The sequence below is a fragment of the Odocoileus virginianus genome, chromosome 10 (assembly GCF_023699985.2).
Source record: "Odocoileus virginianus isolate 20LAN1187 ecotype Illinois chromosome 10, Ovbor_1.2, whole genome shotgun sequence".
Classification (NCBI taxonomy): Eukaryota; Metazoa; Chordata; class Mammalia; order Artiodactyla; family Cervidae; genus Odocoileus; species Odocoileus virginianus.
Genome location: NC_069683.1, coordinates 30,418,257 through 30,443,534, shown reverse-complemented (window position 1 = coordinate 30,443,534; position 25,278 = coordinate 30,418,257). Strand labels below are relative to the sequence as shown.

Here is a 25,278-nt window from a genome sequence, read left to right as displayed (position 1 = left end):
GGAACCCTGCCACCCCCAGAGGTTCATGCTCACAGAAAGTTCTTCCCAGAGCTGCTGACTGATTCCTCACTGGTCCCTTCTCCCATTACCTCCCAGGGGACACCCAAAACACAGAGTTGGGTATTTATAGGCAAGCCCAGGGAGGTGAGGGAAAAGGTTAGTGTTTATAAACATGGGGTCACCTGAGTCTGAGAGGTCAGGGGACAGAGGGTCTGGGGAAGGGCAAGGCTGGCCCCTGAGGATGAGGGAGAGAGCCCTGCATCTGGGCAAGGCTTACGGAACGGAAGGGGTGTAAAGAGAAAGGAGAGGGGTGGAGACCGCTCAGATGCTGGAGTACACATCACCCAACAGTTGGCCATATGCAAATTGTATGCAAATTAACGAGCGCACTTGTGGTGAACTCTCAGCGGGAGGAACCCTTTTGGTCCCCTCCACCTACTGGTGGGGAGGCCCGGCCATAGCGGTGAGGGCCCTCCCGAGGGAGAGACCACGTCTCAAAATTCCCCTTCTCTAGCCCTGGTCTTGCCTGAAGACAAAGAAGGTCTTCGAGAAAGACCGCGCGGTCCCTGGGAAGGGGAGTTACAGCCCTCAGTCCCGCTCTCCCAACCCCGGTGTCTGTTGTTGCGGAAGAGAGGTGTCGGGTTACCGCCACCGGTGCTATACTTAGCCGCGGACTTTGTTGATCTGCGGGACTCCGGGGACAGGGGACATCGTTGCGCCCGCGTAGACTTCAGCCCCCGCTGCCCGGAAACTTAAGTGCTTTTTCTCGCACTGGGTCTTCGCCACCTCCAGGTGGGTCCTTAAATCCCGTCTCCTCCGCTTTCCAAGGAGCCAAATTACCCATCCGCCTATATCACCCCCGGGGCAAAAGGTGCTAAGCACTCCGACAGCCGGGAGGAGGGGAGCAGACTGAGGTTGTGCAGGGGTGAAGGCGGTGGATGCTAAAAACCCAAGCCCCACCCACTCACTTAGAGCCGCCCTTGGCCCCGCCCAGGCCCTGCCTGGCCAAATCTCTGTCCCCCAGCCCATCGAAGCCAAGCCTGGACCGTCGCTGGTCCCACCCTCAGCTGGATCTCACTCTCCAAGTGTCTCTGAGGAATAATGTTGGCAGCTCTGCTGATCGCCCTCAGCTGCCTCAGCCTCCACACCCTCGGCAGCGGTGTCCACCCATCTGTCCCCCGGCAGGTAACAGGGGGGAACTATCTGCTGCCACATAAGGAACACTTCGGGGGAACCCATTGCCTTGGCTCCTCAAAGATCCCTGCCAGGAATGCTTCTCTAGGATGTCATCCTCTGAACCCTCTTCCTCTCAGGGTCACTGCAGGGAGCCCCAAGTTCCCATTCCATCTCCCAGAACCCCACCACCACTCACTGGTCCTCCTGTGACCCTCCTTCCTTCATACCCTCCTCCCTCGGGACAGCCTCCAGCTTTCTCCTCTCACTTCCCATCTCCCATCATGGCCCAGCCTACACACTCAGCTTAGGGTTACCTGTGTACGACCCTCCTGCAGCCCCTCCCAGACCAGGGCTTGACCTCCTCCCCACTCCCACCCCAGGTTGGAGGATGCAGGTTTCTAGAGCGGGAGAGGACTGAGTCTCAGAGCTGACAGGGACCTGGTGTGGTGTCTACACACCTGTGTGGGAGAGGGAAAGAGTCAGAGGCTGGGTATGGGGTCAGGTCATTGGAGATTGATTGTATATTTGTATGTTATCTGCACAGTGAGTCTCAGAGCCAGAAAGGTGTTTGGAGGTCATCCAGCCCCATGTCCCACCACGTGCAGGAACCTAATGATAGATGACTCCTCTTAGTTAGTACACAGTGAGGATCTATACGAAGTCCTGACAGTAACCCTATGAGGTTGGAAGTATCCTCAGTGTATAAGGGGAAAACCTGAGCCCAGAAAAGTTGAGACTTGCCCAAGATCTCACAAGCAGTAAGTGGTGAATTCAGGAATTAACCCATATTTGACTGACTCCAGGGCCTGTTATTTACATTTTGGAGCTCTTGGCAAATTTCACACCGTATTTTGGGCATAGAAATGAGATTTGGGGGCACTTGGGGGGTGGGAGTTTTTTTGGTCCCACAGTGCAGCCAATCTTAGTTCCCTGACCAGGGATTGAACCTGTGTCTCCTGAATAGGAAGCCGAGAGTTTTAAGCACTGGACTGCCAGGGAAGTCCTAGACTGAGATTCTGTGCTTCTAAACTGATCTTCCACCAGGACCTCTGTCCAGTACCTTGAACTTATATGTTTTCCTGTGTGGCTCCTCTCTTCCTTTTCTCCATTATCGCAGAATATTTCCATCCAGAACCTGAGCCTGGCTCCAGACACATTTGATGATGCCTATGTGGGCTGCTCGGAGGAGATGGAGGAGAAAGCAGTGCTTCTGCTAGAGAAGGAGATGGCCAACCATGCCCTGCTGCGGGAGTCCTGGGAGACAGCCCAGAAGGCCTGGGAGCAAAAACGTCCAGGGCTCATTCTGCCTCCTGGCTTCAGAAGCCAGCACGGAATCGCCATCATGGTCTACACCAACTCATCCAACACTTTGTACCGGGAGCTGAACCAGGCTGTGCGGACTGGTGGTGGCTCCTGGGAGTCCTACATGAACCACTTCCCTTTCAAGGCGCTGCATTTCTACCTGACCCGGGCCCTGCAGCTGCTGCGGGGCGGTGGGGGCTGCAGCAGGGAACCCGGGCAGGCAGTGTTCCGTGGCGTGGGCACCATTCGCTTTGAACCCAAGAATGTGGGGGACTCTATCCGCTTCGGCAAGTTTACCTCCAGCTCCCTGGATGAGGCAGTGGCCCACAGATTTGGTAATGCCACCTTCTTCTCTCTAAGGACTTGCTTTGGGGCCCCGATCCAGGCCCTGTCTGTCTTTCCTAAAGAGCGTGAGGTGCTGATCCCCCCGCATGAAGTCTTCGTGGTGACGAGTTTCTCTAAGGAAGGAAACAAAAGCCTGGTGACTCTCTCCAGCAGTGATCAGATGTGCAGCCACTTTAACTGCGCCTATCTGGGTGGTGAGTCATGCATGAGGGAAGCAGGACTGCCAGGAGGTCCCCAGTTGATTTCAGTCCCCAGGGCCTTCAAGAGACCCACGTCATTAATGAGGAAGTTGAGGGCCAGAAGCTAGTTGGAGATATTTTTCTCTGTGACTTAGGTTCTGCCAGCTCAGAGATAGTCAGATAAGTGTTTTCTGCACATGTGATATTCTCAGATGATTCTCTAAATGTTCTCAAAATTTTCCTTCTGCTACACAGTCTAATAGACCAAAAGGTTAAGGAGGGCAATAAGCAGAGGAAAGTGGCAGGAGTGCAGCTTCAGATCTCAGGAGGCCATGGGCATAGTGAGTTGATGGGACGCATATGTGCTATTCCCCAGTACTGAGGCAGGACAGAGTGACTGGGCCAAGATGGGGCAGGGATGGAAAGGCAAACGGGGAAGCTTTCTTGCAGAAGGAGGAGGAAGGGAAGTCAGAAGTGTATTTGGCAGAAGGGAAAGGTGGATTGTGATGAGCAGTGGCCTTGGAAGGGCCTGATGGGAAGGGAAGTTTGTGGTGTGAGGGTCTGTCTACTTGGAGGCCTCACTGTGGTGTCTTTTGCAGAGAAGAAGAGGCTGAGCTGTGAGTCTGTGCCAAGTGAGTCACCCTCGGGTCCCTACCTCGACTGTTTGACTCCCCACTGGCCCTGCTGACCATTCACTGTCTTTTCTTCTCTCACTAGCAGGCGGGCAGGCAGACTCACTCTCCAAAGGGCCTTTCCTCTGCTCTCCTGGAAGACCCTGCTCTTGGCCTCTTGGGGGTTCCAGCTCTTAGGAGCTGGGCAGTGAACATTCAATGCCTGCCACTTAGGAGTCCTGGGAACATGTGACCTCCAGATGAAGAAGGGGGGCTTCGAAGAGCCTGGAGAAGCAACAAGATGGTTTCAGACCCAGACCTAGCAGCCATGTCTTCAACCAGGATGTTGGGGGATCTGAGGCCATGGTAGGGTGGAGGGAGCCCCGCTATATGGTGGGGACTCCCGGGGACAAGCAAGGATAATGCTGTGATGGCTACTCCATTAAACAGTGCTGCAGTATGGTGACATCAAATTTCATGACTGCTTTGTTTCATGAGACTGGACTATCTGCCCTGCTTTGGTCTTATGGGACTCAGGGATTCAAATGAATGACTTCTTGATCACTTTTAGACATGGTCCAGGTGCAGACCCTTTTCACACCCCATAGCCTGCAACCCCAGATACTTTAATAGACAGACAGGTTCCTCACAACAGCCAGGAAGGCAGGAAGGGGGACAGATGGCTTCCTCGGCCGTTTGTCTGACAAGGAATGCAGAGCCAAGGAAGGAAGCAACTTGCTGAAGGTCAGGGAGGTTGTTTTCAAACCAGGACCCCTGCCTCCCAGCCTCAGTTCCATCAAAAGTCTGAAGGAGCTCAAAGTAGGATCCTAAGCCCAAGATATCAGGTCCCCAGAGCAAGCCATTTCTCTGTGTTCTGGCTCCCACCAGGGTTCATTTCAGGGTTGGTGATTTGAAAACATCATGAGACAGAGATTCTCACAGAGTCTGGAGACATCTGAGCTCCAGATCAGAGGCTTTATTGAGGCAAGGAAAGTAGCAGTGGCTCCTATGAAGTGACCCCCACCCTCAGCTACCTAGGCTACTCCAGTCACAACAGAAGAAGGGACCTCCCCCAGCATCAGGTCCTCTCCTCGGCCCCCAGGTCTGCCTCCTGGGGCAGGTCCCCGGCCCCCTCTGATTCTTGCTCCCTGTGCACTAACACGTGAGCTGGGGAGGAGGGGGCAGACTCCCCAGAAGCTGGAGCCTGAGCCCCTCCAGCATCCGGAAGCCCTCTTTCTGAAGACCCCTGGGTCCCCACCATCGCTGGCACTGTCAGCTCTGGGGTCTCAGGGATGGGGGGCCCCAGGTTCTGGAAGCTGTTGCGCACTCGGGTGATGTAGCGACTGAGGATGCTGGCTCCTCCAGGCAGCCGGCGTGGTCCTGCCTCCACCACAGCCCGCTGCACACCGGCTACCTCACTTTGCAGTCGAGACACCGTCTTGGTCAGCTCTGTCAGTCTGTTGCCCAGGTCTGGGGGGTGGGAGTAGAGATGGGGGGGGGGGTCTCTCAGAAGGTGAGTCTGCCCTGGTCCATCTCTACCCTCAACAGGGGAGGGTATGCCGGAGGATCCTGAAGCAGGAGAACTGGAGGAAGTGAGGGATTGGCACTGGGTTTGGGCCAGGTTAGCAGGCTCCGTCAGGGGTGGATGAATCAGCAGAGCTGGGGTGATGATGGGTTTAGAAGATAGCAAAATGAAGGTCTTATGGACCCGAGAGGGGTCAGGAGCCATAGGGATGAGGATTGTCTATGGGTAGATATATGTATATCTGCCCTGTCCTCCTCTTCCCCATTTACATCTGTCCTGCTCACACCCACCCTCAGGGCCGAGTGCAGACCCAACCCTCTCTCCCTCTCCAGCTTCTGGTACTCTAGCCTTCTGCCTTCCCATGAGCCTCTCACAGTGATAGGCTCTTCCTCTCCTTTGAGCTCTGCAATTTGTTTCTCTTTTTTAAAGCACTGCCTGACTAGGGAGATGGTTTCTCTTCCTCACCAAACTGAAAGCTTCCCATGTGTCCCTACTGGGAACAAGGGGGCATAGTAATGAACTCTGATTGAATGAATGAATGAATGATGAATAAAGTGAAAGAGTGAATGCATAAGGGAGCAGTTGAGAGAATGAATGAACACATTAATGAAGATGGGAACAAAGGGATAAATGAAGGGAGTGGGATAAATGTCTGAATAGGGGGTGGGCCTGGGGGTTATTGAGTACAAGGGCACACACTCTCTCTGCAAGTTATGGCTTCCAAGGGCGGGTCAGAGGGGGCCACAGAGAGAACTGCAGGCTAGACGAGAGGTGTGAGGCTGGGTGTTCCAGATGAGCAAGGGACAGGAATGGGGAAGGCTTGGAAGTGAGCAGCTAACCTTTCCGACGAGTCTCCTCAAACTCCCGCTGGGCAGTCTCTATGTAGCGTTGCACCAGGGCCTTGATGACACGAAGCCGGTAGGATCCACGCTCTCCCTCCCCACGCCTTGCCCCTGCCCCAGGATTTGCCTGGGATGGAAAGACACGAGGGTAAGAGGGATTCCTCACCCCCAGCCTTTCTCTCCTCACTGCAACCTCCCCCAGGCAATGAAGGATGGAGGCACAGTCTGTGCAGAGTTGTCTGTCCCTGAAGGTCACACATCCAGACCTTCTTGTAGGTCTGGCAGGTAGTCTGGATGGAGGTCACACATTGTGGAATGACTGAGTGCAACGGAACCAGGGAGGGAGATGGGTGAGGGTTAGGAGAGGAAGAGGAGGAAGAGGGGAGTGGGCAAGGAGAAAAGCTGAGCAGGACAGAGTTGAGCTCTCTCGTGCCACCAACCCATCCTTGGTTTTTTTGAGCTGAGTCAGGGCAGGTTAGCCTTGTCCTTCAGGTTCCTCAGAGGGGAGACTAGAGGATATGGGGATGCATCTGCATGGACTAGCTCATGCAAAGGAAATGGAAACCATCGTGCAGGTTAAAGTGATCAGTTCTGGGTCCAGTTTCAGGCCTCAGGACAGAATCAGGAAGGCAAGTCAGGCCTTTGGGGCAGATAATAGAGAGAGGGAGCAGAGGTGAAGATGGCAAAGTGCTGGGCTTGGAAAACAGGCTGAAATCTCAGCTTGGTCATTTTGCCTCTGTGAGCCTTGAGCCAAGCTGCTCAGCTTCTTCAGGCTGATCATCTCCAGACTAAATATGGAGATGGGGGGTTTCCCTGATGGTCCAGTGGTTAAGAATCTGCCTTGCAATGCAGGGGATACTGGTACGACCCCTGGTCAGGAAAGATCCTACCTGCCATTTCTTTTTGCTGCTCTAGACTGTCAGCACTTCAGGGGTCCACCATCCTGCATATCTTTATTTTCAGTATAGGTGTGCTTAGTAAGTATTTATTAAACAAACTATTGACCAATCAGATAAGGGAAGGCCTACTTCATCAGGGGATCCAGGGGCCTCTGAGCTTCAGCGCTGGCCTGTGGCTTCACAGAGCTGAACTTAGAGAGACCTTGCCTTAGAGAGACCCTCAGGTGACATGTTTTAAGGGGAACAGATGGGACCCCCTGCAATAATGCTATCTGAATTAGGAAGGGTCCCATGCCAAGCCAGACTGAGTTAGGGAGCAGATAAGCAGAGGTAAGTTAATCCCCTGGTGGCCTGCCCTCCTCTCTCAGGCCTCAGTCACCTTCAAATTTCCCAGTGTGTGGGGCATTCTTCCCTTAGCTCCTAAATGTTTTACTGTGGAAAACATTCAATAGTTTCTTGGCTTGGTTTAGGGCAAAAAGTTTTGCCTGGAGCTTGTGGGGTATTGGTGGCTTGAGAGGAGGGTGGCATGGACTTCATTTTAAACTGGATGATATAGGATTGGAGATTTAGGGAATAGCCAGAGCCAGGCAGAGGGAAAGGCCACAGGAGAGAGTAGGAACTGGGAGCAGGCTTTCTGCAAACATATCTGGGAAGACAGACGAGCCAGGGGTGTTCAGACAAACAAATGGTACAGAGAGTGCAGCTAAAAGCCTGATGTGAGGAAGACTCACAACAAGCACATGTGATACTCACAAAGGTGGGGATTGGGGGATAGTCTGGCTTCTTGGTTTTGCAGCAGAATTGGCAACAGCAAATGAAGCGGAAAACTCTCCTGAGACATTGAGATGGTGGGAAGGGGTTAGTCAGAGGAAAGGGTCCAGGGAGATGGGGCGGGAGTGGGGTGGGAGTGCTGAGTGCTCGGGGTTTGGGAATGAGGGCCCTGAGGTCCTCACCTGAGCAGGTAGAAGATGGCCTTGGGGGAGGGCAGGATATTGAAGGGCACAGGCAGTGTCAGGCCCTCTCGGAAGTAGGACAGGTAGAGTTTTGAGCGAGCAAACTTCCATTCCACGTCAGCAGCGTCCTGAGGGCCAGGAGGCGAGTGCTCAGCAAGGACCACTTTGGTGCCTAGCCCTCCTGCCTGCTCAGTCTGCCCCATTTCCCCCCAGTCCTCTGGTCTCTCATCTCCTGTGATCCCACCACTTTCTTCTCCCCACTCTTGTCTCCATCCTCACCTGTCATCCACATCTCCCCTGTTTGCAACCCCCTACCCGCTTCCCCCCCATCATCTTGCCTCCTTCTGACATTCAATTCCTGCCAGCCTGTTCTCCAGCCCACAAACCCTAACTCATCCATCTCCTTCCCTCTCACTTCTCATGTTTCCACCTACTTTTCCACAACACACACTTTCTTCCAGCCCTAATGTGGAATGAGCGCTAGTCTTGTGTCTGATAAAAACAATAACACCATCAAGACCCTCAATCTACAGACGAGGAAATGGAAGGCTTGAGAGGAAAACTTGTCCCCAGTATCAAAACACGGCAGTAGTGGTGACAGAGCAGGAACCCAAATCTCTTGACTCCTTGCATCCTATTCCTTTCCTTCCCTTTCTCTCTTCTTCCCTCTGGCCTGAGCTGCTTCCCTCAGTTCACGTACCTCAATCTTCTGGAATGAGTTGGTGATCATGGCAATGAGCATGTTGAGCAGCACAATCACCATGACGATGGTAAAGATGCCATAGAGGGCCCGGCCCACGAATTCCGGCACCAGAAACTGAGGCATGTCCACCACACTGTGCTCCTCCATGCCAAACATTGTCCAGAACAGAAACTGGAAGGTCTCATTGAAACTGGCACAGTGGGCCAAAGGGTAGGATGTGAGGGGTGGGAGATGAGCCTGGGGGCCACCCAGACTCACTCCTTCTCACCCTCCTCACCCTGGGGACCCAGCCAAAGGCACTCTGCTTACATGAAGTCCTTTGGACTGCTTGCTGTTTCTGAGCCAGAATTTACTGAGCACACAGCAGTACCGGGAACAGGTGCTAAGGATGCAGCCGTGAACAAGACAAGCAGAGTCCCTGTCTTCAGGGACTTTATGTTCTGGGTGGAGATGGGGGTGAGATGGACACTATACATACTCTTCCATCCTCCACACTGCATTCAGTATGTTCTTTCTCAATGCTGAGTTGATGTGCTGGACTTCTGTTTGTCAAACTTTAAATGCTCCTAACTACTCTCAGTCCAGATGCCTATTATGCAACCTACCTGAGGTTTTTAGCAAAAATACTTTTTACTTAGCTGTCACCCATCAAAGAGCAGGAGGACTCAGCCTGTTTGTGCTACTGTGGAGTGACTGATCCCACCAGGTCCTTGAAGGGGGTTGGAAGGAGTAGGTCCTGTCCTTAGCACTAAGATTCATGCTTTAAACCATGTCAGCGAAGTTTTTCAACATCCAGAAGCCAGAATGTGAACAAGGATTCTTGGAAAAAGGGTTGGTCTGAATAAAGCCTCCATTTATTTTGAGAAAACTTTGACAAGCATCCATAGATCCAACTACAAGTCCTTCAGCATCATTAATAAAACCATCATGTAGTTGCACTCATGAATTCATGATTGAATGATTGCTTGGGAGGTCACTTGGAGCTCTCTGGCCTGGGAAAGGCAGGGTAAGGCAGGTTTCTTGGCAGGCCCTTCAAGAGTTCCATGACCTGGCCCCTCTACACTCTCCTGCTTCCTCTCTCAAACTCCCCTCCATGTGCCAGCCATGGAGGAAGTCTTGCTATTCTCCAAACATACCTCCTTGCTTTGGTACATGTCCCCCTTCTGCCCAGAATGCCCAGACTCCCACCTGCCTGGCCCGCCTTCACCCCAGCGTACTTGCCGAGCCGCTCAGTCTCCTGGTAAGGCACATAGATGTTGTTGAGGCCACAGAGGAAGGCGGTCAGGATGATCATGAGGATGAACATGAACCTGGCCGGGGGCGGGATGGGGAAGGGTCAGAGCAGGTCTCTACCCTGGGAGAAGTCAGGCTCTATGAAGAGGGATGGGGGTGATGGCTCCTAGGCTCAGCCTCTACTTGACAAGGATTCAGTTATTAAGAAGAGAGAAATTAGGGGGTGGGAAATGAGAAGCGATTTAAAGGGTGTTGAAACAGAAACTCTCCCTCCAGAATAGAAGTTTCTGGGTTGAAGCAGTCAAAGTTGAGGATGGTGAGGCTCCCAGGGAGGGACTGAGATGCTGAGATATGGTACAGGGATGGGGGAGAGTCACAGAGTCCTACTGGACAGGATTTCTCACTAGCAGAGTTAAAGCCGTGTGTGAGTTGAGTTGGCTTGCTGCAGGGAGGGATGGAAGCTGAGCTGAGCTGAAGATGTTCACAGACATAACGAAGGCTTTTTCCCACCAAGGGCACCCACTCCCATCCTACCTCAGGCAGGGGATTTCCAGGGAAGCCGGCATTAACTATGGGTTCTGATTAGGGTGAAAGGCCAGGTATGCTGCAAATGATTAGATGATAATTATCAAGAAGACCAGATAATTCCATAAGTTCCAAGAGCAGTTGTATAAGCAGAACCATCCAAAGGGACCCCTGAATCGGTGTCTCACCTCAAAAATGGGAAAATAGAGCCCCAGGTTGGCCATGGAGACAGCAACAGAACTGGCATGCCAACCAAGGGCTTTTTCTGCATTTGGTGGTTCTTGATCTTTGGAGTCATAGGTCTCTTTGAGAATTAGATGCAAGTTATAGACCCTCTCCGGCTTCCCAGGTGGCCCTTGTGGTAAAGAGCCTGCTTGCCAATGCAGACTTAAGAGACACAGGTTCAATCCCTGGGTCGGGAAGATCCCTTGGAGAAGGACATGGCAACCCATTCCAGTATTCTTTCCTGGAGAACCCCATGGACAGAGGAGCCTGGTGGGCTACGGTTCATAGGGTGGCAAAGAGTCGGACAGCTGAAGCAACTTAGCATGCATGTAGCATGTGTAGACCCTCTCTGCAGAGAAATGTATCTTGACATTCACATTCCCACATTTTCCTATAGCTCCAGGGTTTCCAAGGTCTTTGGACCCTGCACAAGGAACCCAGGTTAAGAACCTCTGTGCTAACTAGAGCTGGGGAACTTCAGAAGGAGGTCAGATGGGGTCCGTCAGAGGGGAGGATGCTCGGAGCAGAGGCAGTACGCACCGAATCATGTCATCAATCATCCTGCCCATGGAAATCTGCAGGGTGCCCAGCGACTCGTGGGCCGGCAGGATGTAGGCCAGGCGGGTGAAGCTGAGCATGCTGGTGACAGCGAAGAGCACCTCAGCCAGGAACTGGGGGTCCTCCGTGCGCCACTCACTCCGCTCTGTGTCGGGGAGGGGAACGGGCAGAGGGGAGGCGCTGAGGCCGAGAGCCAAGGAAGAGAGGGGGCCGGGGGATTCAGGGCTGCGCTCGGGGGCACTCACCAGCCGAGGTGAAGTAGTGGCAGGCAGCCCCGTCGGGGGCATCCTGGCAGTGCTTGTGTGCAAGCCCGGCCAGGAGGAGGCGCAGCGTGAAGGCCGCCAGGTACAGGGAGAGGATGACCATGTCCAGGAAGTTCCACCAGTCCAGGAGGTAACTGCGCAGGCCCTCGATCCACACTTCCTTACACTCAAACCACAGGAAGCCTGAAGGAGGTGGCAGGGCACCAGCACCAGCTGAGGCACTGCCTGCATCCCGGTCAGAGCTGGGTGTGTGGGTGTGGTTGGTGGGGGGAACCTCTCCACCGGGTGAGGGGGAACTAAAATGTCCCAGGCATGAAAGTGATAAAATGTAGGCATTTAGTCTGCTTCAATGTCGCAAAGATCTTAAATGGAAATAAAGAGAACTCCTGGCTGATGCAGACTTGGCGGCTGTGGGGCCAGTTTCAGTGATCTGGTCAGCTGATAAACTCAGAAAGTAACACCTGGAGAGGCTGGTTACTGGGAGGGGATGATCTAAATCTGGGTCTCTCTGCCCTCCATCAAATACACACTGACAAATATTTAGAGAATATTGATTTGAAGGGGCTCCAAATTATCAACCTGCTCATGATCAGCCCAGGGCCCAGGGCCAGGCCTGGGGAGGCAGGGTCTTGAGAGCTGGACCCCGTTAGCCAGGTGACCCTGCCATGTCATGCCCTTCTCCACTCCCTGGATACAAGCATGTGCTTTTTCACTCATGGTTCTGTCCACACCTAGAAAGCCCTTCCACACCCTTTAGAAGGCGGGCTTACCTTTGCAACCCAGGACAAATCTCACTTCCTCTCTGAAGCCTTCTCTAACCAGGAGCAGTGTGTTCTCACAGCTCTTTTCAGATCTCTGTGATGCCGTTGCCATGGAGTACCGCAAGGTATCTCTTCCTGGGTCTGTTCCCCTCCCCTCCCTGAACTTGGAACCCCTCAAGGGCAGGGACTGTGGTCGATTGACCTCCTTGTCCACAGTGCCCAGAACAAGGCCCACCAATCACTATTGAATAAACACTGATTAAGCTCCTACCATGTGCCAGTGGGATCCTGTGGTGAAGACACAGGCCTCCCCGGGCTCATGATCTGGTGAGGGAGGTGGGCAAGTAGCCAAGTCATTACAGCCCAGCATGGTCAGTGCTAAGGTGAAGGAGAGCAGGGGAACAGAGGCTGTCTTTGGAGTGTTTAGGAACTGATCCTCACCCTGATTTGGGAACCAGGGAAAGCTTCATGTCTCACAGAGAGTGATGTTTGAGCTGAGACCAGATAGAGGAGTGGAAGCTGGGGCAGCATGGAAGGGGAGGGGGTTGTGGGGAAAGAGAATTCCCACGGGCCTGAAGACAAGTAGGGCGTGGTGGGAACTGAGTCCGTTTCCATGGCAGCAGAGCACCTTGTGAAGGTGGGCTCCACGCTCAGTGATGTATGTTGAATGGGTGGATGGAACCCTATTTATCTAAAATATCTTTATTTGGCTGTGCAGGGTCTTAGTTGCAGCATGCCAGATCTTCAATCTTTGTTACAGCATGTGGGATCTGTAACTGTGGCATGCAGAATCTTTTTTAAATGTGGTGTGTGGGATCTAGTTCCCTAATCAGGGATTGAACCCAGGCTCCCTGCATTGAGAATGTGGAGTCTTAACCACCAGATCACAAGAGAAGTTCCTGGATGGAATCCTAATTAATTTATCCATGTGTTCCTCAGGGCTTTGCTCACAATAGAGCAGCAGCAGGTGTTCACTACAAGAAGAAATGAGGAATGTTGTTCCTTAAGACTTCTTTCCATACAGGCAGGAACTATACTGGTTTCACCTCCACCCAATACAGGTCCATAATGATTAGTAAACGGATGGGAAACTTTTCCTCTTGGATCACTCTTATTTTCTTCTCCAGAGTTTCTTGGCCAAATTTCCTTTCGTGCCTCACTGACTGACTTGTTACAGGGTGGAGTAGCAGACTTAGTCTCCTGGTGGTTTGGGAGTTGCCAACTAAGCTAGAGGTAAATCAAGAGAAGACAGATGAGGAAGGGGAGCCCAGCCCAGCAGCTGAGCTGACCAGTCAAATGCTCGATAGAGCTCTGGGGATTCTTGTCAACTGCATTTGTTGAACTGTTTGAGAAAATGAAATTTTGCTATAGAAGGAAAGAACACCAATGGAATGGGTGAAACTTATGCCTTAAGCATATGTAAGTTAGTTATCCAGGTGACATGTTGGACAAATAGAGCAAGTAGAACACACGTGTTGGGCTTCCCAAGTGGTGTAGTGGTAAAGAAACTGCCTGCCAATGTAGGAGATGCAAGAGACGCAGGTTCAATCCCTGGGCCAGGAAGATCCCTTGGGGTAGGAAATGGCAACTCACTTCAGTATTCTTGCCTGGAAAATTCCATGGACAGAGGAACCTGGTGGGCTACAGTCATGGGGTCACAAAGAGTCAGACATGACTGAGCAACTGAGCGCATACACACACACACACACACACACACAGAGAACATATGCGTGTGAACACATGTAGAATATTCAGGGTTGACATTCAATATTAGTGACACTGAATATACACAAGACAGATGAGACCCTTAGGATTCATCTGATCTTAAATTAGCTCCCCACTGGTAATACCCAGTGGCCTCACAAGTCCTCTGCAACAAAATTGCAAAGAAAAGTCATAGCTGCTCGCCAGGATGATTAGTAAGCTACAGTTGTGGTCAGACATATGTGTCCCTGTGTTTCTCCTATAGATCAAGTGCTGGGCCCAGGCAGCTTCTGGCTATGGTATCCTCTGCTCAAACCTCTGGTCCTTAAAACAGCACCATCGTAAGTACATCATTTGTATGTACTTCTGTAATAAACTGTATGACTCAAGCATCTTAATTTGGTCTATGAGTCTTTCTGCTCCATGACTTTTGGGATAAATTGCCTGGTGGTGTACTTGCTGGCTACCGTAATACCAAGGTGATCTGCCACCTAACACCATGGAGCAGTGTCTTATTTGTGAGAGGATATGAACATCCAGAGTGGGCAGTGACTAATGCCAGGATAGGGGAAGAATGGGGTACATACTCAGGGATCTATCACAGGGTGAGATCCTCTGATTAGAGGTAAAGGGGAAACCCACGGTGAACTAGAGCCCGGAGGGGTCTGGTTACATATTCAGGGAGCATCTACAGGGGCCAACCCGTATAGGAGGGCTCACTGTGAAGAAAAATGAAGGGGTCCCCAGGAGGGAGTCTACCACAAATAAAAGGCCCCACCCATGTACCTGCAACCCAAACCATGTGCAGTGAAGTCTCCCAGACACTCTGGCTGCGGCCTCGGAAGGTACTCAGCTGCGTCTCCATGACCAGGGACTCTCCCAGCAGGAAGATGAGGAACCACAGGTAGGAGGCCGAGTGCAGCAGGAACTTCAGCACCGGGATCTTCAGCAGGCGGCCCAGCTGCAAGGGAGGAAGGAGAGCAGGCTTCTCAGAGTCCTGCTCACACCTCTCCCCTCCCAGGAGAACTTCCGAATGCTCAGTCCTCACATGTCTCCTCCTTTCATTCACTCATCATTCAGATGTTTATCAAGAATGTACTGTATATTAGGCCTTCCCCATCCATATTGATGTTTTCCTTCACAACTATAGGAGGTGGGTATCATTATTTCCAATTTTAAGCTAGGAACTGAGGATCACAGAAGTAACTTTCCCTGGGGGGGTCCCACAGGCTCTTCAGTCACAACCATGTTAAAAAGTAAGTTTATCATCTTTGGATCTCAAACGTCTTCCTTTTCCTCCTGTGTCCCCATCTTAGAAAATGTCCTGACCACCCAGAACAGGAAGCTTGAAGGCATCTCTGCATCCTTTCTCCTTTTTCTCACACACTCTGACAGCCTCTTGGACTCCCACCCCTCCCCCAATTCATCCTTCACACCCCTAAGAGAGAGAGCTTTCCAAAACACAAAGCTAATAGGATCTCTTACCTCATTACAATCTTCCAGGGGCTCCCAACATTGCAGAAGGTTCTGTGGAACCTGGGCCCCTGCTTGCTTCCCACCATTGGCTAATTGCTATTTGCACTTATGCTTTAGCTACACAGAATTCCTTTCAGTCTCTCTAATGCTTTGCATTCTCCCTCCCTGGGACATTGGATGGATGCCCTTTTCCTGCCTCCTGGAGCACTGCTTGCCCTATTCCTCACCTGGTTTACAGGGTCTTGATCTTTTTTAGATCCACAGTGCCAGGCATGATGTCTGGCTCGTAGTAGGGAATAGAAATATCTGAGTCCAAAAGGGCTCCCAAAGAATTTGAGGTTGGGGTGGGGGTTTCATTAGGAGAGACTGCATATAGGATTCAGGCTTTGGAGGCAGATAGACCTCAGTTTCAATCCCAACTCTGCTATTTCCTGTGGACAAAAGAGAATTTCTGATCCCTGTGTCTTCACTGTAAAATCCAGGTGCAATGCCTACCTTCCAGAACCACCTCAAATTAGCTAAAAGGAACACTGAGGGCCCAGCTCAGGGCTTGGCATAAAACAAGTGCTAAATAAATGACAATTATCATTATTTATATTCTTAGTACCCGGGACTTGGGCGCCAGCCAGTAGCCAAGGCAGAGGAGGGGCATGGTGAGGAAGATGAGGAAGGCGACGAAGAGCTTCCAGATAGTGGTGCTCCCACGCCAGCCAGCCAGGTTCCCACACCAGATGGAGGACAGGACTTGCTGGCAGATGGGGTGTGCTACAAACTAAACAGAGAAGGGTATGAGTGGAAGGAGTGACCACAGGCCAGGGAAGAAGAAGAGGAGCCAGTCAGGTGCCCTGACTTCCCTGTGTAGAAAGTGAACCATGTTTCTTTTCTCCCCAGGCCAGCCAGTTAAGAAGAGGCAACCCACCTGCCAAGTGACCTTGGGCAGACCCCACCCCTCTTTGGGACTTAGCTTCCTAGTCTATGAAGGAGAAACTGAGCTCAAAGAATTTTCTGGACTCTCCAGATCCCACATGGTTGAATCTAAGCCAGGCAGTGGTGGGTGCAACCGGATACAGGTCCCAGAATCCTGAGGGTTTCTTGTCTTCTTAGCGATGTGGGGCGCCAGGCAGCATGGCCTCGAGGAAGGGAGGAGCAGGGAAGGTGGAATTTGCTGACTTGGGCAGTCGTTGGAAAGGAAGGTTTCTAGTTAAGCTCCTGGTGGGCTAGGATGTCTGAGGGTGGGTGAGAGGGAGGAGTAAGAGGCTGAGGGAGGCTAGAAAGGGAACATGTCTTTGGCTAAGGGGTGGGCATCTAATGAGATGGGGAATAATGAAATCACTTGATATTTCAGCCCTGAGAGATCTAGTCTAATCTTGCCGAATAGAGTGAGATATTGAAGTGTAACCACAGAAGAAGACCAGACCAAACCTACTCAGCAGGCCAACGGGTAAAACTCAGAAGTCTGGTCTGGTTGGGTCATGGGACTTCCAAGGCTGGGCAGAGGTTAGGGACTTAGACTGACGGTAAGAAGCGAGGGTGGGAGACCCATAGGATCAAGGGCCTGGAGAGAAGGGTGCTCAGAATCAAGATCTAAGAGGGGTCCTGGGACTTCCCCAGTGATCCAGTGGCTAAGACTCTGTACTCCCAATGCAGGTGACCTGGGTTCGATCCCTGGATGGGGAATTAGATCCCACATGCCATAACTAAATCCTGGCACAAAGAAATAGATATAAATATTTAAAAAAAAATAATGAGGGGGTCCTGAGGGCAGGGAAATGACTTGTTTAGGGTTGGATAGGGGCCACCTAGTGGGGACAGGGCGACGGGACAAGGCAGGGCAGGGGAGGCGGGCAGGGCCCAGCTGACCCGCTTCTGGTTGTAGTTGACGGCCAGTCGCAGCCTCGCCAGGTTGGGGATGCCTTCCTCAAAGGCCTGGCCCAGACCCTCGGCCTCGGGCTCAGTCTCGCTGTCCTCGCCCAGGTCATTGAGCACCGCGGTGACCTCACTCTGGTTCCGGCACATGCCCAGCAGTTCAAAGCCATAGTCCTGGCTCAGCGATTCCAGGGCAATGTACTCTGGCTGTAGGGAGAAAGTCCAGGTGTGCTTGCCATCCTGTGGGCCCAGCCCACCCTCCCAACATTGGGCCTGGGCCACTCTGTCCTGCCCTCAGCCACCACTTCCCCACAGCTGATGTCACCCTAAACCATCTATTCCTTTCTTCTCTGCCACCCCACCTGTCCTCCTGGCTATAACGAGGCACCTGCTGTGTCAACATTGCTTCTCTGGTACCACATCTATCTCATCGCTGAGTCATTTCAACACAGAACCCTCCCCCCCATCACCTGTGCTCACCCCTAGTCCTTTCCTTTCCCTTTCCCTGTTTCAATTCTGTTCCTACTTTTCATGCCTTCTTGGTTTTTTTTGCTACCTTATATGAGAACACATGCTGGCAGTTTTGGGAGCTGCAGAGTGGGCAGCTCTTGCCTCCACTTTCCCCTGCCTAGCCTTGGTCTTACTTGGGGCCCTAACACCAGAGAGAATCCAGGCTAGGATTCCAGGAGGCCCAGCACGGTCCCTCAGTTGGCAGCACCCTAGGTTAGGTATGTCCCCTTTCCAAGCCTCTGTCCCTTGCCAGAGGACTGCTCTTCCTGCTACCTGGAAGTGGGGGTCCTCATTCTCTGATCCTTTGACACCAGAGAAGCAGCACGCTCCTCCCCTGGCTCACCTGGCACAGGTCACATCCAGCCTTAGGCCTCTGTTTTAATATCCCTGTCTGTTTCCTCACCTAATGGTAGTTGTCACCATGGGGATCAGGTTGGGCTGGCACTGAGAAGATGCCAGTGGATGAGTGATGGATGGAACTAGACTGTGAATTCAAGGCCCCTGATCAGTCCTGGCTTCCAGGCCTTCCCTTCAGGTGTTCTGTCTGCCCCGAGCCTCTGCTCTCATCCCATGTCTCCTTTTGCTAGCTGAGAGTCTTTGCTTGCACTGAGCCCCTACATCAAATATCCTTTTTACTCCTCTTCACTTGTGTTAAACCACCTGGTTGTGTAGCCAAGATTAATCCCGCTTCCTCTAAGGAGTCTGCCCTGCACACAACAGCTGTAGCCTCCTGACCTATTTTCTGGCCTTTGGAAGCCCTGTAGCACCATCCACAGAGGCCCTGAATGAAGCTGAGCCTCCGGGGGTCTTGTCCACTTCACTCTGCCCTCTTCCACCCTGATGTGATCATGAGCTCGAGGCCCCAACACAGGATGCTCTAGATGGGACCACACAGTAGGCATTCAGAAAGGACAGGTTCTACTGAATGTCATCTTTAAGTCTGTCCAGCTGTTTTTCTATCTGTGTTCTCCCTCCTCCATCAGACAGATGCAGGACACCCCCAGGGTTGGGTATGTGTTGCCCCCATGAGACTAGGAGCCCCTGGAGTGACAGCTGTCTGCCATTAGAAAGAATCCCCTTCAGGGCAGGATTCTGGCACTCCCCATCAGAATGGAGGTTTCCTGAGAACATCTTTCTGTTGTTTCTCTCTTCCCAGAACACCACCAGAGGCCTGACCATGGAAGGACAGATACAGGGCACCGAGGGCAGGAGGAGGGAGCAGAAACCAACCTTAAACTCAGGCTCCTTGCGGGCAAGGCGCCGGAGCTCACGGCTGAGCTGGAAGGCAGCGAGCATGGCGTCCTCGCTGGCCAGAGAAAGGTGGGCGCGGCTGGCGATGCCGCGGTAGGTGTTGATGCGAGACAGGGAGAACTTGAGCAGGTCGTAGCGGCGCGCGTTGCTGCACTCGAGGCAGGCACAGGAGACAGGGTGTGGCCGTGCGATGGTGTGACCCTGGCCCATGAGCAGCTGGGCAATCTCATACAGGTCCTTCTGGCAGGCCAGGGTGAGGGGTGTGACCCCGGGGGCGAAGCGGGAGCCATCGATTGACGAGTCAAAGAAAGCCAGTGAGGAAGACCTGGTGTCCACCTTGCGGCCCTTCTCCCGTTCCAGCCGGGCCAGCAGGTGACGCACCACTGCGGGTTGGTTTGTGTCCACAGCCACCAGCAGGGCCTCGTGGATCTGGCGGAAGTCGAACTTGACGTTGGCCAGCAGCACATCAGTGATGGCCTCATGGCCCAGGCGGATGGCCAGATTGAGAGCCTCCCTCCAGGAGCGGTCCTCAGCCTCCTCCACATTCCGGGGGGGCCCGCCTGGGGCCTCGACCCCTGCCTCCAGCAGCTGCTGCACCAGGCCTATCTGTCCCTCCTGGATGGCACCCAGCAGTGGAGCAGGGAACTTCAGCTTTCTGTTCACGATCTCCATCCAATTAGGCTGAAGCTGGATGAAGGAGCAGACAGGGTAGGACCTTGAGTCCCCAACCTTCTTTGCTGGGGCCTTCCTCACCCTTCCATTTTCAAGCCCTTAACCCTCTGTATCCAGCCACCATTATAGTCTTCCTGGTGGCTCAGATGGTAAAGTCTGCCTGCAATGTGGGAGACCCGAGTTCGGTCCCTGGGTGGGGAGGATCCCCTGGCGAAGGAAATGGTAACCCACTCCAGTACTCTTGCCTGGAAAATCCCATGGACAGAGGAGCCTGGGGGACTACAGTCCCTGGGGTCACAAAGAGTTGGACATGACTGAGCAACTTCACTTTCATCCCAAACACAAGTTTTTTTTGTTTTTTTTTTTAAAGTACACTTAGTGTTTGGGCTTCCCAGGTAGTGCTAATGGTCAAGAACCCGCCTGCCAACACAGGAGACAGAAGAGACGTGGGTTCCATCCCTGGGTCAGGAAGATGCTCTGGAGAAGGACCTTGCAACCCACTCCAGTATTCTTGCCTGGAGAATCCCTTGGACATGGGAGCCTGGTGGACTACAGTTCATACGGTCGCAAAGAGTCAGACATAACTTAAGTGACTTAGCATGTAGTACTTAAATATAGGTAGTTTTTTAAACCCTCAAAGTATGTAACTCATTCAATTCTTAAAAAAACCCTGTAAGGCAGGAGCTATCACCCCACCCTGTCCCCACTTTAACAAAAGAGGAAACCAAGGTAGACTTGCCAAGCCACTTAGACAGGGTGGTCACCCAGGCAGCTTGGTTGAGGAGCTGGTGTTCCTAGCTATTCTTCCGTGGTACTTCTCAACTCAAATAAAAATTATTAGTAGTAGGTAGCTTTTGGATTTCTGGAATCTCTACTCAAAACCTCCCAAATGTGGTAAGTAGGTAAACACTTTCCCTCTTTTAAGAAGGAAAATAACGATGCTACCACTTTTATCTGTTTTACTCTGAAACTAAATTCTACATTAAATGATATATACTCTAGTATATAGTTTATATAATGTGATCATCTTGTATAATGACGATATGAATGCCCTCCCCTGCCCAGTTATGTCTGTGTAGGGAATACACTTCATGCCCATATTTTCCAGGAATTAATCATTTTAGAAATACCCTTTCATACTGTAATAGCTTCTTGTATATTTTTGTTAAGCTGTTAGTAAACAATATCCCATTGACTGGTTTGAAATGCTGATAATATTTAGAAAATTGGTCTTGGTTGAAAAATGCATTTTTTTTTTTAAAGATAAGTAGCTTAAAACCACACACATTTATTCTCTTACAGTTCACACAGTCAGAACTAAATCATATTATGAGGCTAAAGTCAAGGTGCTAGTGGGGCAGGGCGGCTCTAGGGCGGAATCCTTTTCCAGCTTCCAGAGTTACATCCCTTGCATTCCTTAGTTTATGGCCACTTCCTTCAGCTTTAAAAGCCAGTGGCATAGACTCTCACAACTCCTAAAGATATGAAGATTAAAAACATGTTCTTAAGTCACTATTTTATTGTGTGGATTCTCAGGTTAGGAAGGAGTTCTTCACACTCTTCATCCAAGTAACTCATTCAGTTCTGATGGGAGGCCTCTCCCTCAGCACAACTCCTATCTCACAGGAAGCCGCACACAGTGGGGCTGATGTGGGCAGCCTGGGAAGGAGCAGAGTGAAGCAGGGCAGGGCTGCACTGGGAGAGGAGCCCCCAGGCGGGCACACAGATCTCTCCAGGACCTGCTCCCATCTTGTTGACATCCTCTTCCAGCTGCTCCTCCCTGGTGAAGTCCCAGAGCTTCTGAGGGACAGGTCCAGACACGTCCGCACAGCAGGGTCTTTGAAGTGGGTTTTTCCCAAGCCCCTGAGTGCTGACCAGGCCTCGTGGCAGGATCCCACCAGGCTCTCCTCCACCAACTTGCCAGCTCTGCCCTCTCTTGCTCTGTGCAGAACTCCCCCAAGCCCCGGCGCTGCCGTGGCCCTCTTTCCCACCAGGCCCAGCCCTTCCTCACCGCTTGTCTTTCTGTGCCCAGGTTTGGGCCTCCAACCACTCTCCTCCCACCCGCAGGGTGGTGTCCCCCACCTGCCGGGCAGCTACGTTGTCCCTGCCACTCCTCTGAGTCAATCTATCGTTTTAATCACAGCCAGAAATGGGACAAGGATAGGGGAAGGCAGGGAGCAGAGGCCTCTTACCGTGAGGGGGTCCATGGCTGCACCCACCTATGCTGGCGGGGACGGTGGGAGGGAACTCCGGCTCCTCTGTCTGCTCCCCCAACTGTGCCCAGCTTTCTCCTTCCTACCCCTTCCAAACTCTGCCCTCCCTCTGCCAGGCCCAGCTGCTCCCCTTCTGCCCTGTACCCTGGAGACCAGAGGAACTGGTGTTAGTGCCACACAACGAAACCTTCTGGGAAAGGAGAGAGGACACAGATGCTCAAAAATGGCAGGAATATATTTTAGAAAACCACAGGTGGAAGGGACCATAGTGACCTTCTGGCCCAACTGCCCCAATGTGCTGACGTGGCCTGGAACTCGTCCAAGGTTCCACAGCCAGCCACTCCTCAGTCTTTAGTCTGTCTGATTCCCATAAAACCCAACAGGAGGATGGGAATTTTTTTTTCCTGTTACTGAGGGTTAACTCTGGACCCAAGATAACTTGCTTAAAGTCACACAGCAACACTGTTACCTGATTATCCCAAGGAGGAAAGTCCCAAAGGACACTAAGAGTGCAGTTCAGTGCACTGAAGGTCAGTCTTATACTCAAAAATCACTCACTTTTCCCAGGACACCACAGGATCTTATCTGTTGGGCGGGGCTTTTCTTTTCATTAGACCTGTTTTTCTCTCAAGAAAATGGGCATGAGGATACACATCACTCACTGAAGGGAAGATGTTCTGGATTGTGTCCTGAAGCCCTTGAGAGCTCACCAATTCTATCCCAGAAGTCCCAAAGAAGAGACACATGGAGCTGTCCTTGGGAGAGTAGGGCGTCATGGTGACAGAAGCCTTGACAACTGGGAGTGGGGAGCAGGCTGGGCCCAGAGGTGCCCTCAGGCAGAGAGTCCTAAGGGAATGAGTGGTGGGGAGGACAGGGGGCGGCCTGGCCTCGTCAGCCCCTCCCAACTGTCAAGAGAGCCCCTCGTCCGTTTCTGTCACAGATGGTGGAGGGGGGCCAAGGCTGCAGGACTTCATGGCTCAGGCCTAAAGGACCTCCCCGCACGTACTGGCATGTTCTTCTATTTCTCCTGCCGAGAATGGCAACTCGCAGATAGGACACTGGACCCAGGAAATGGGCGGCGAGCTCTCTGGGGAGGAAACCCACAGTACGTGTGGGGACGAAGATGGTGATGAGGCGGGAGAGGCTGGGGGAGGCGGGGAGGCCCCTCCACAAGTGGCAGCGTGCTGGGGAAGCATGTCAACGCTGAAGGAGCCTGAGGGGGAGATGAAAGGAGGAGGTAAGAACCCTGGGCCCACTCCCAGGCAGGAGGCCACCCCACGCAGCCTGAAGGGAACATCTGCTGGCAAAATGCAGCTGTTTTCACAAGAAAATTTTACTAGGGTTGAATATTTGATACCTGATGACATCCAGTGACAAGTCCACCAAACATTTTTTGAGTACGTCCTATGTGCCTGACACTGTGTGAGGCGCTGAGGGATGGAAGCTCAGGCCTGTCCTCATGGACTATGGTGTCTAGGGGCAAAGATAACTTGTGACCACAAGTAACTGTCACAAAGTACAGGGTGAGAAGTACTAAGCCCAGGGGAATCAGAGAACGCGGCAGGAGCTCAGTGGAAGAGATTATCTGAGGTCAGAGAAGACATGGCAAATAAGAACCACCTGAACAGAGACTTAGAGGGGAAGCAACATTTGGTCACAGCGGAAGTTCTGAATGAAATTCTAGGTCCTCGCTGATAGTGTTACAGTTTGCTTTGTTTCATGTTTCTCCCGAGGACAGAGCCGAGGTCCCTTCTTCAGCCTGGCGAACACAACCTGAGGAGGTGCTTAATCCAGACTTGTACGTAAATGCAGATGACATAGGCCAGGGGGCCAAGTTCACCTGGTTCCTGGCAGCACTCCCAGATCTCCTATTCCTCCCTCAAGGGACGCCGAGTACCCCCCAACCACCCCTGTGCCCAAGCCGCTCACCTGCACAAATGGGGCACCACCCAATCTCCTGGGCTCTGCTGCTTTGGGCCTGGGGCCACAGGTGTTCTCTCTGGCCTGCCTTTGCTAGCTTCCGCTGGTTTGGCCGAGAGTTTGAGTTGGATACAGGCCTGTGAGAAAGAATGGTTACAGACCAGCTGTTAGCAAGAGGCCCTCGGGGCTAAAAGGGCCTCAAACCAGGGTGAAAGGTGCAGAAGAGCTGCTGTGGAGCCAGAAGCCCTGGGCTGGGGTCCTGGTTTGCTCACTTGACGTATCAGACTTGAGGGAAGTCATTTCATCTTTGAATATCTGAGAACAGAGCTTCTATCACTGCCTTCAGGTTTATTATTATTTTTTTTACAGACATAATATACATCTCATAAAATTCACCCTTTTAGGATATATTATTCAGTGGTTTTAGGATATTCACGAGGTTATTGACTATTATAGCTTACTCCAGAATATTTTTATCACCCCCAAAAAGAAACCCTGAATCCATTCGTAGTCACTCCCTAGTCCTCTATTCCCACATACTCTGACATTTTTTGTCCATTTAAAAAATGAGGTTATTTTTTATTATTGAATTGTAAGGGTTCCTTTCAACTTTTGAACTGTGGTATTGGAGAAGACTCTAGAGAATCTCTTGGACTGCAAGGAGATCAAACCAGTCAATCCTAAAGGAAATCACTCCTGAATATTCACTGGAAGGGTTGATGCTGAAGCTGAAGCTCCAATACTCTGGCCACCTGATGTGAAGAACTGACTCACTGGAAAAGACCTTGATGCTGGGAAAGATTGAAGGCAGGAGAAGGGGACGACAGAGGATGAGACGGTTGGATAGCATCACCTACTCGATGGGCATGAGGTTGAGCAAGCTCCGGGAGTTGGTGATGGACAGGGAAGCCTGGCGTGCTGCAGTCCATGGGGTCACAAAGAGTCAGACACGACTGAACCACTGAACTGAACTGAACTGAAGGGTTCCTTTCTATTTCTAGATACAAACCCCTTATTGAATACACGATATGCAAATATTTCCCCCCTTTTCCTGAGGGCTGTCTTTTAATTTTCTTGACGGTGTCCTTTGAAGCAGAAAACAACTTAAATTTTAAAGAAGCCCATGAGATATAGCACAGTTGTCTTCATTTCTGGTTCGCTTCCAGGGCCACCTCCTTGTCTAGCTCCATGCCTGACACCACGTAGACAAGGACATCTTTTCTCTTGCTACCTTGTAAGTCCAGACCATTAGAGCAAGACCAGACACCAGGGTGCTCTCTGGCACAACTGAAACATGAGTGGGGGGTGGACAGGTACAGAAGGACAGTAGGTTTGGGGAGGCGATCTGGGGCTTTCAGGTTGACCTACTTACCTGCGGGCTCCCACTTTCCTCCTCTTTGTCCTGCCAACGTCCTTGTCTATGTTCTGCTCCTCTGATCTGGTCTCTGCGTTAGAAATGCTCATTAAATCTATCTCATTAACAAAAGGCCCTTCACATATGAAATTCCTTATTTTGAGAATATTCTATCTCCCTTCCCTAGTCAATTCCTTCTTGCTCTTCAAGTC

The 25,278-nt window shown here is 51.9% G+C and overlaps 2 protein-coding genes across 2 annotated transcripts; one reads left to right on the top strand and one right to left on the bottom strand.

Moving 5' to 3' along the window:
- Positions 1-377: 377 nt before the first annotated feature.
- ART5 (ADP-ribosyltransferase 5) lies at positions 378-4,086 on the top strand. The gene is given in 6 exon segments (XM_020883821.2): positions 378-792; positions 995-1,185; positions 2,294-3,017; positions 3,602-3,634; positions 3,720-3,749; positions 3,752-4,086. Coding segments are annotated over 5 exon segments (945 nt in total). The 5' UTR covers positions 378-792; positions 995-1,101; the 3' UTR covers positions 3,826-4,086.
- A 460-nt stretch (positions 4,087-4,546) lies between these two features.
- Positions 4,547-23,804, bottom strand: LOC110131318 (short transient receptor potential channel 2). The gene is made up of 13 exons (XM_070473303.1): positions 23,722-23,804; positions 18,887-19,594; positions 17,141-17,353; positions 15,888-16,052; positions 14,591-14,765; positions 11,322-11,522; positions 11,059-11,221; positions 9,753-9,845; positions 8,533-8,725; positions 7,833-7,960; positions 7,633-7,711; positions 5,978-6,107; positions 4,547-5,083 (listed from the first exon to the last, which is right to left on the bottom strand). Exons 2-13 carry the CDS (start codon positions 19,577-19,579, stop codon positions 4,692-4,694), a joined length of 2,625 nt encoding a protein of 874 aa, XP_070329404.1. The 5' UTR covers positions 19,580-19,594; positions 23,722-23,804; the 3' UTR covers positions 4,547-4,691.
- Between the last annotated feature and the right edge of the window lie 1,474 nt (positions 23,805-25,278).

What these genes read in the sequence shown, in the direction of transcription:
- LOC110131318 (XM_070473303.1), bottom strand. Translation starts at nt 19,579, where the DNA reads ATGGAGATCGTGAACAGAAAGCTGAAGTTCCCTGCTCCACTGCTGGGT. An exon ending in GCAAGGAGCCTGAGTTTAAG is followed by an intron (nt 17,354 to 18,886) that starts GTTGGTTTCTGC and finishes TTCTCCCTACAG; the next exon opens with CCAGAGTACATTGCCCTGGA. An exon ending in ACTCATTCCAGAAGATTGAG is followed by an intron (nt 7,961 to 8,532) that starts GTACGTGAACTG and finishes CCTGGCCCTCAG; the next exon opens with GACGCTGCTGACGTGGAATG.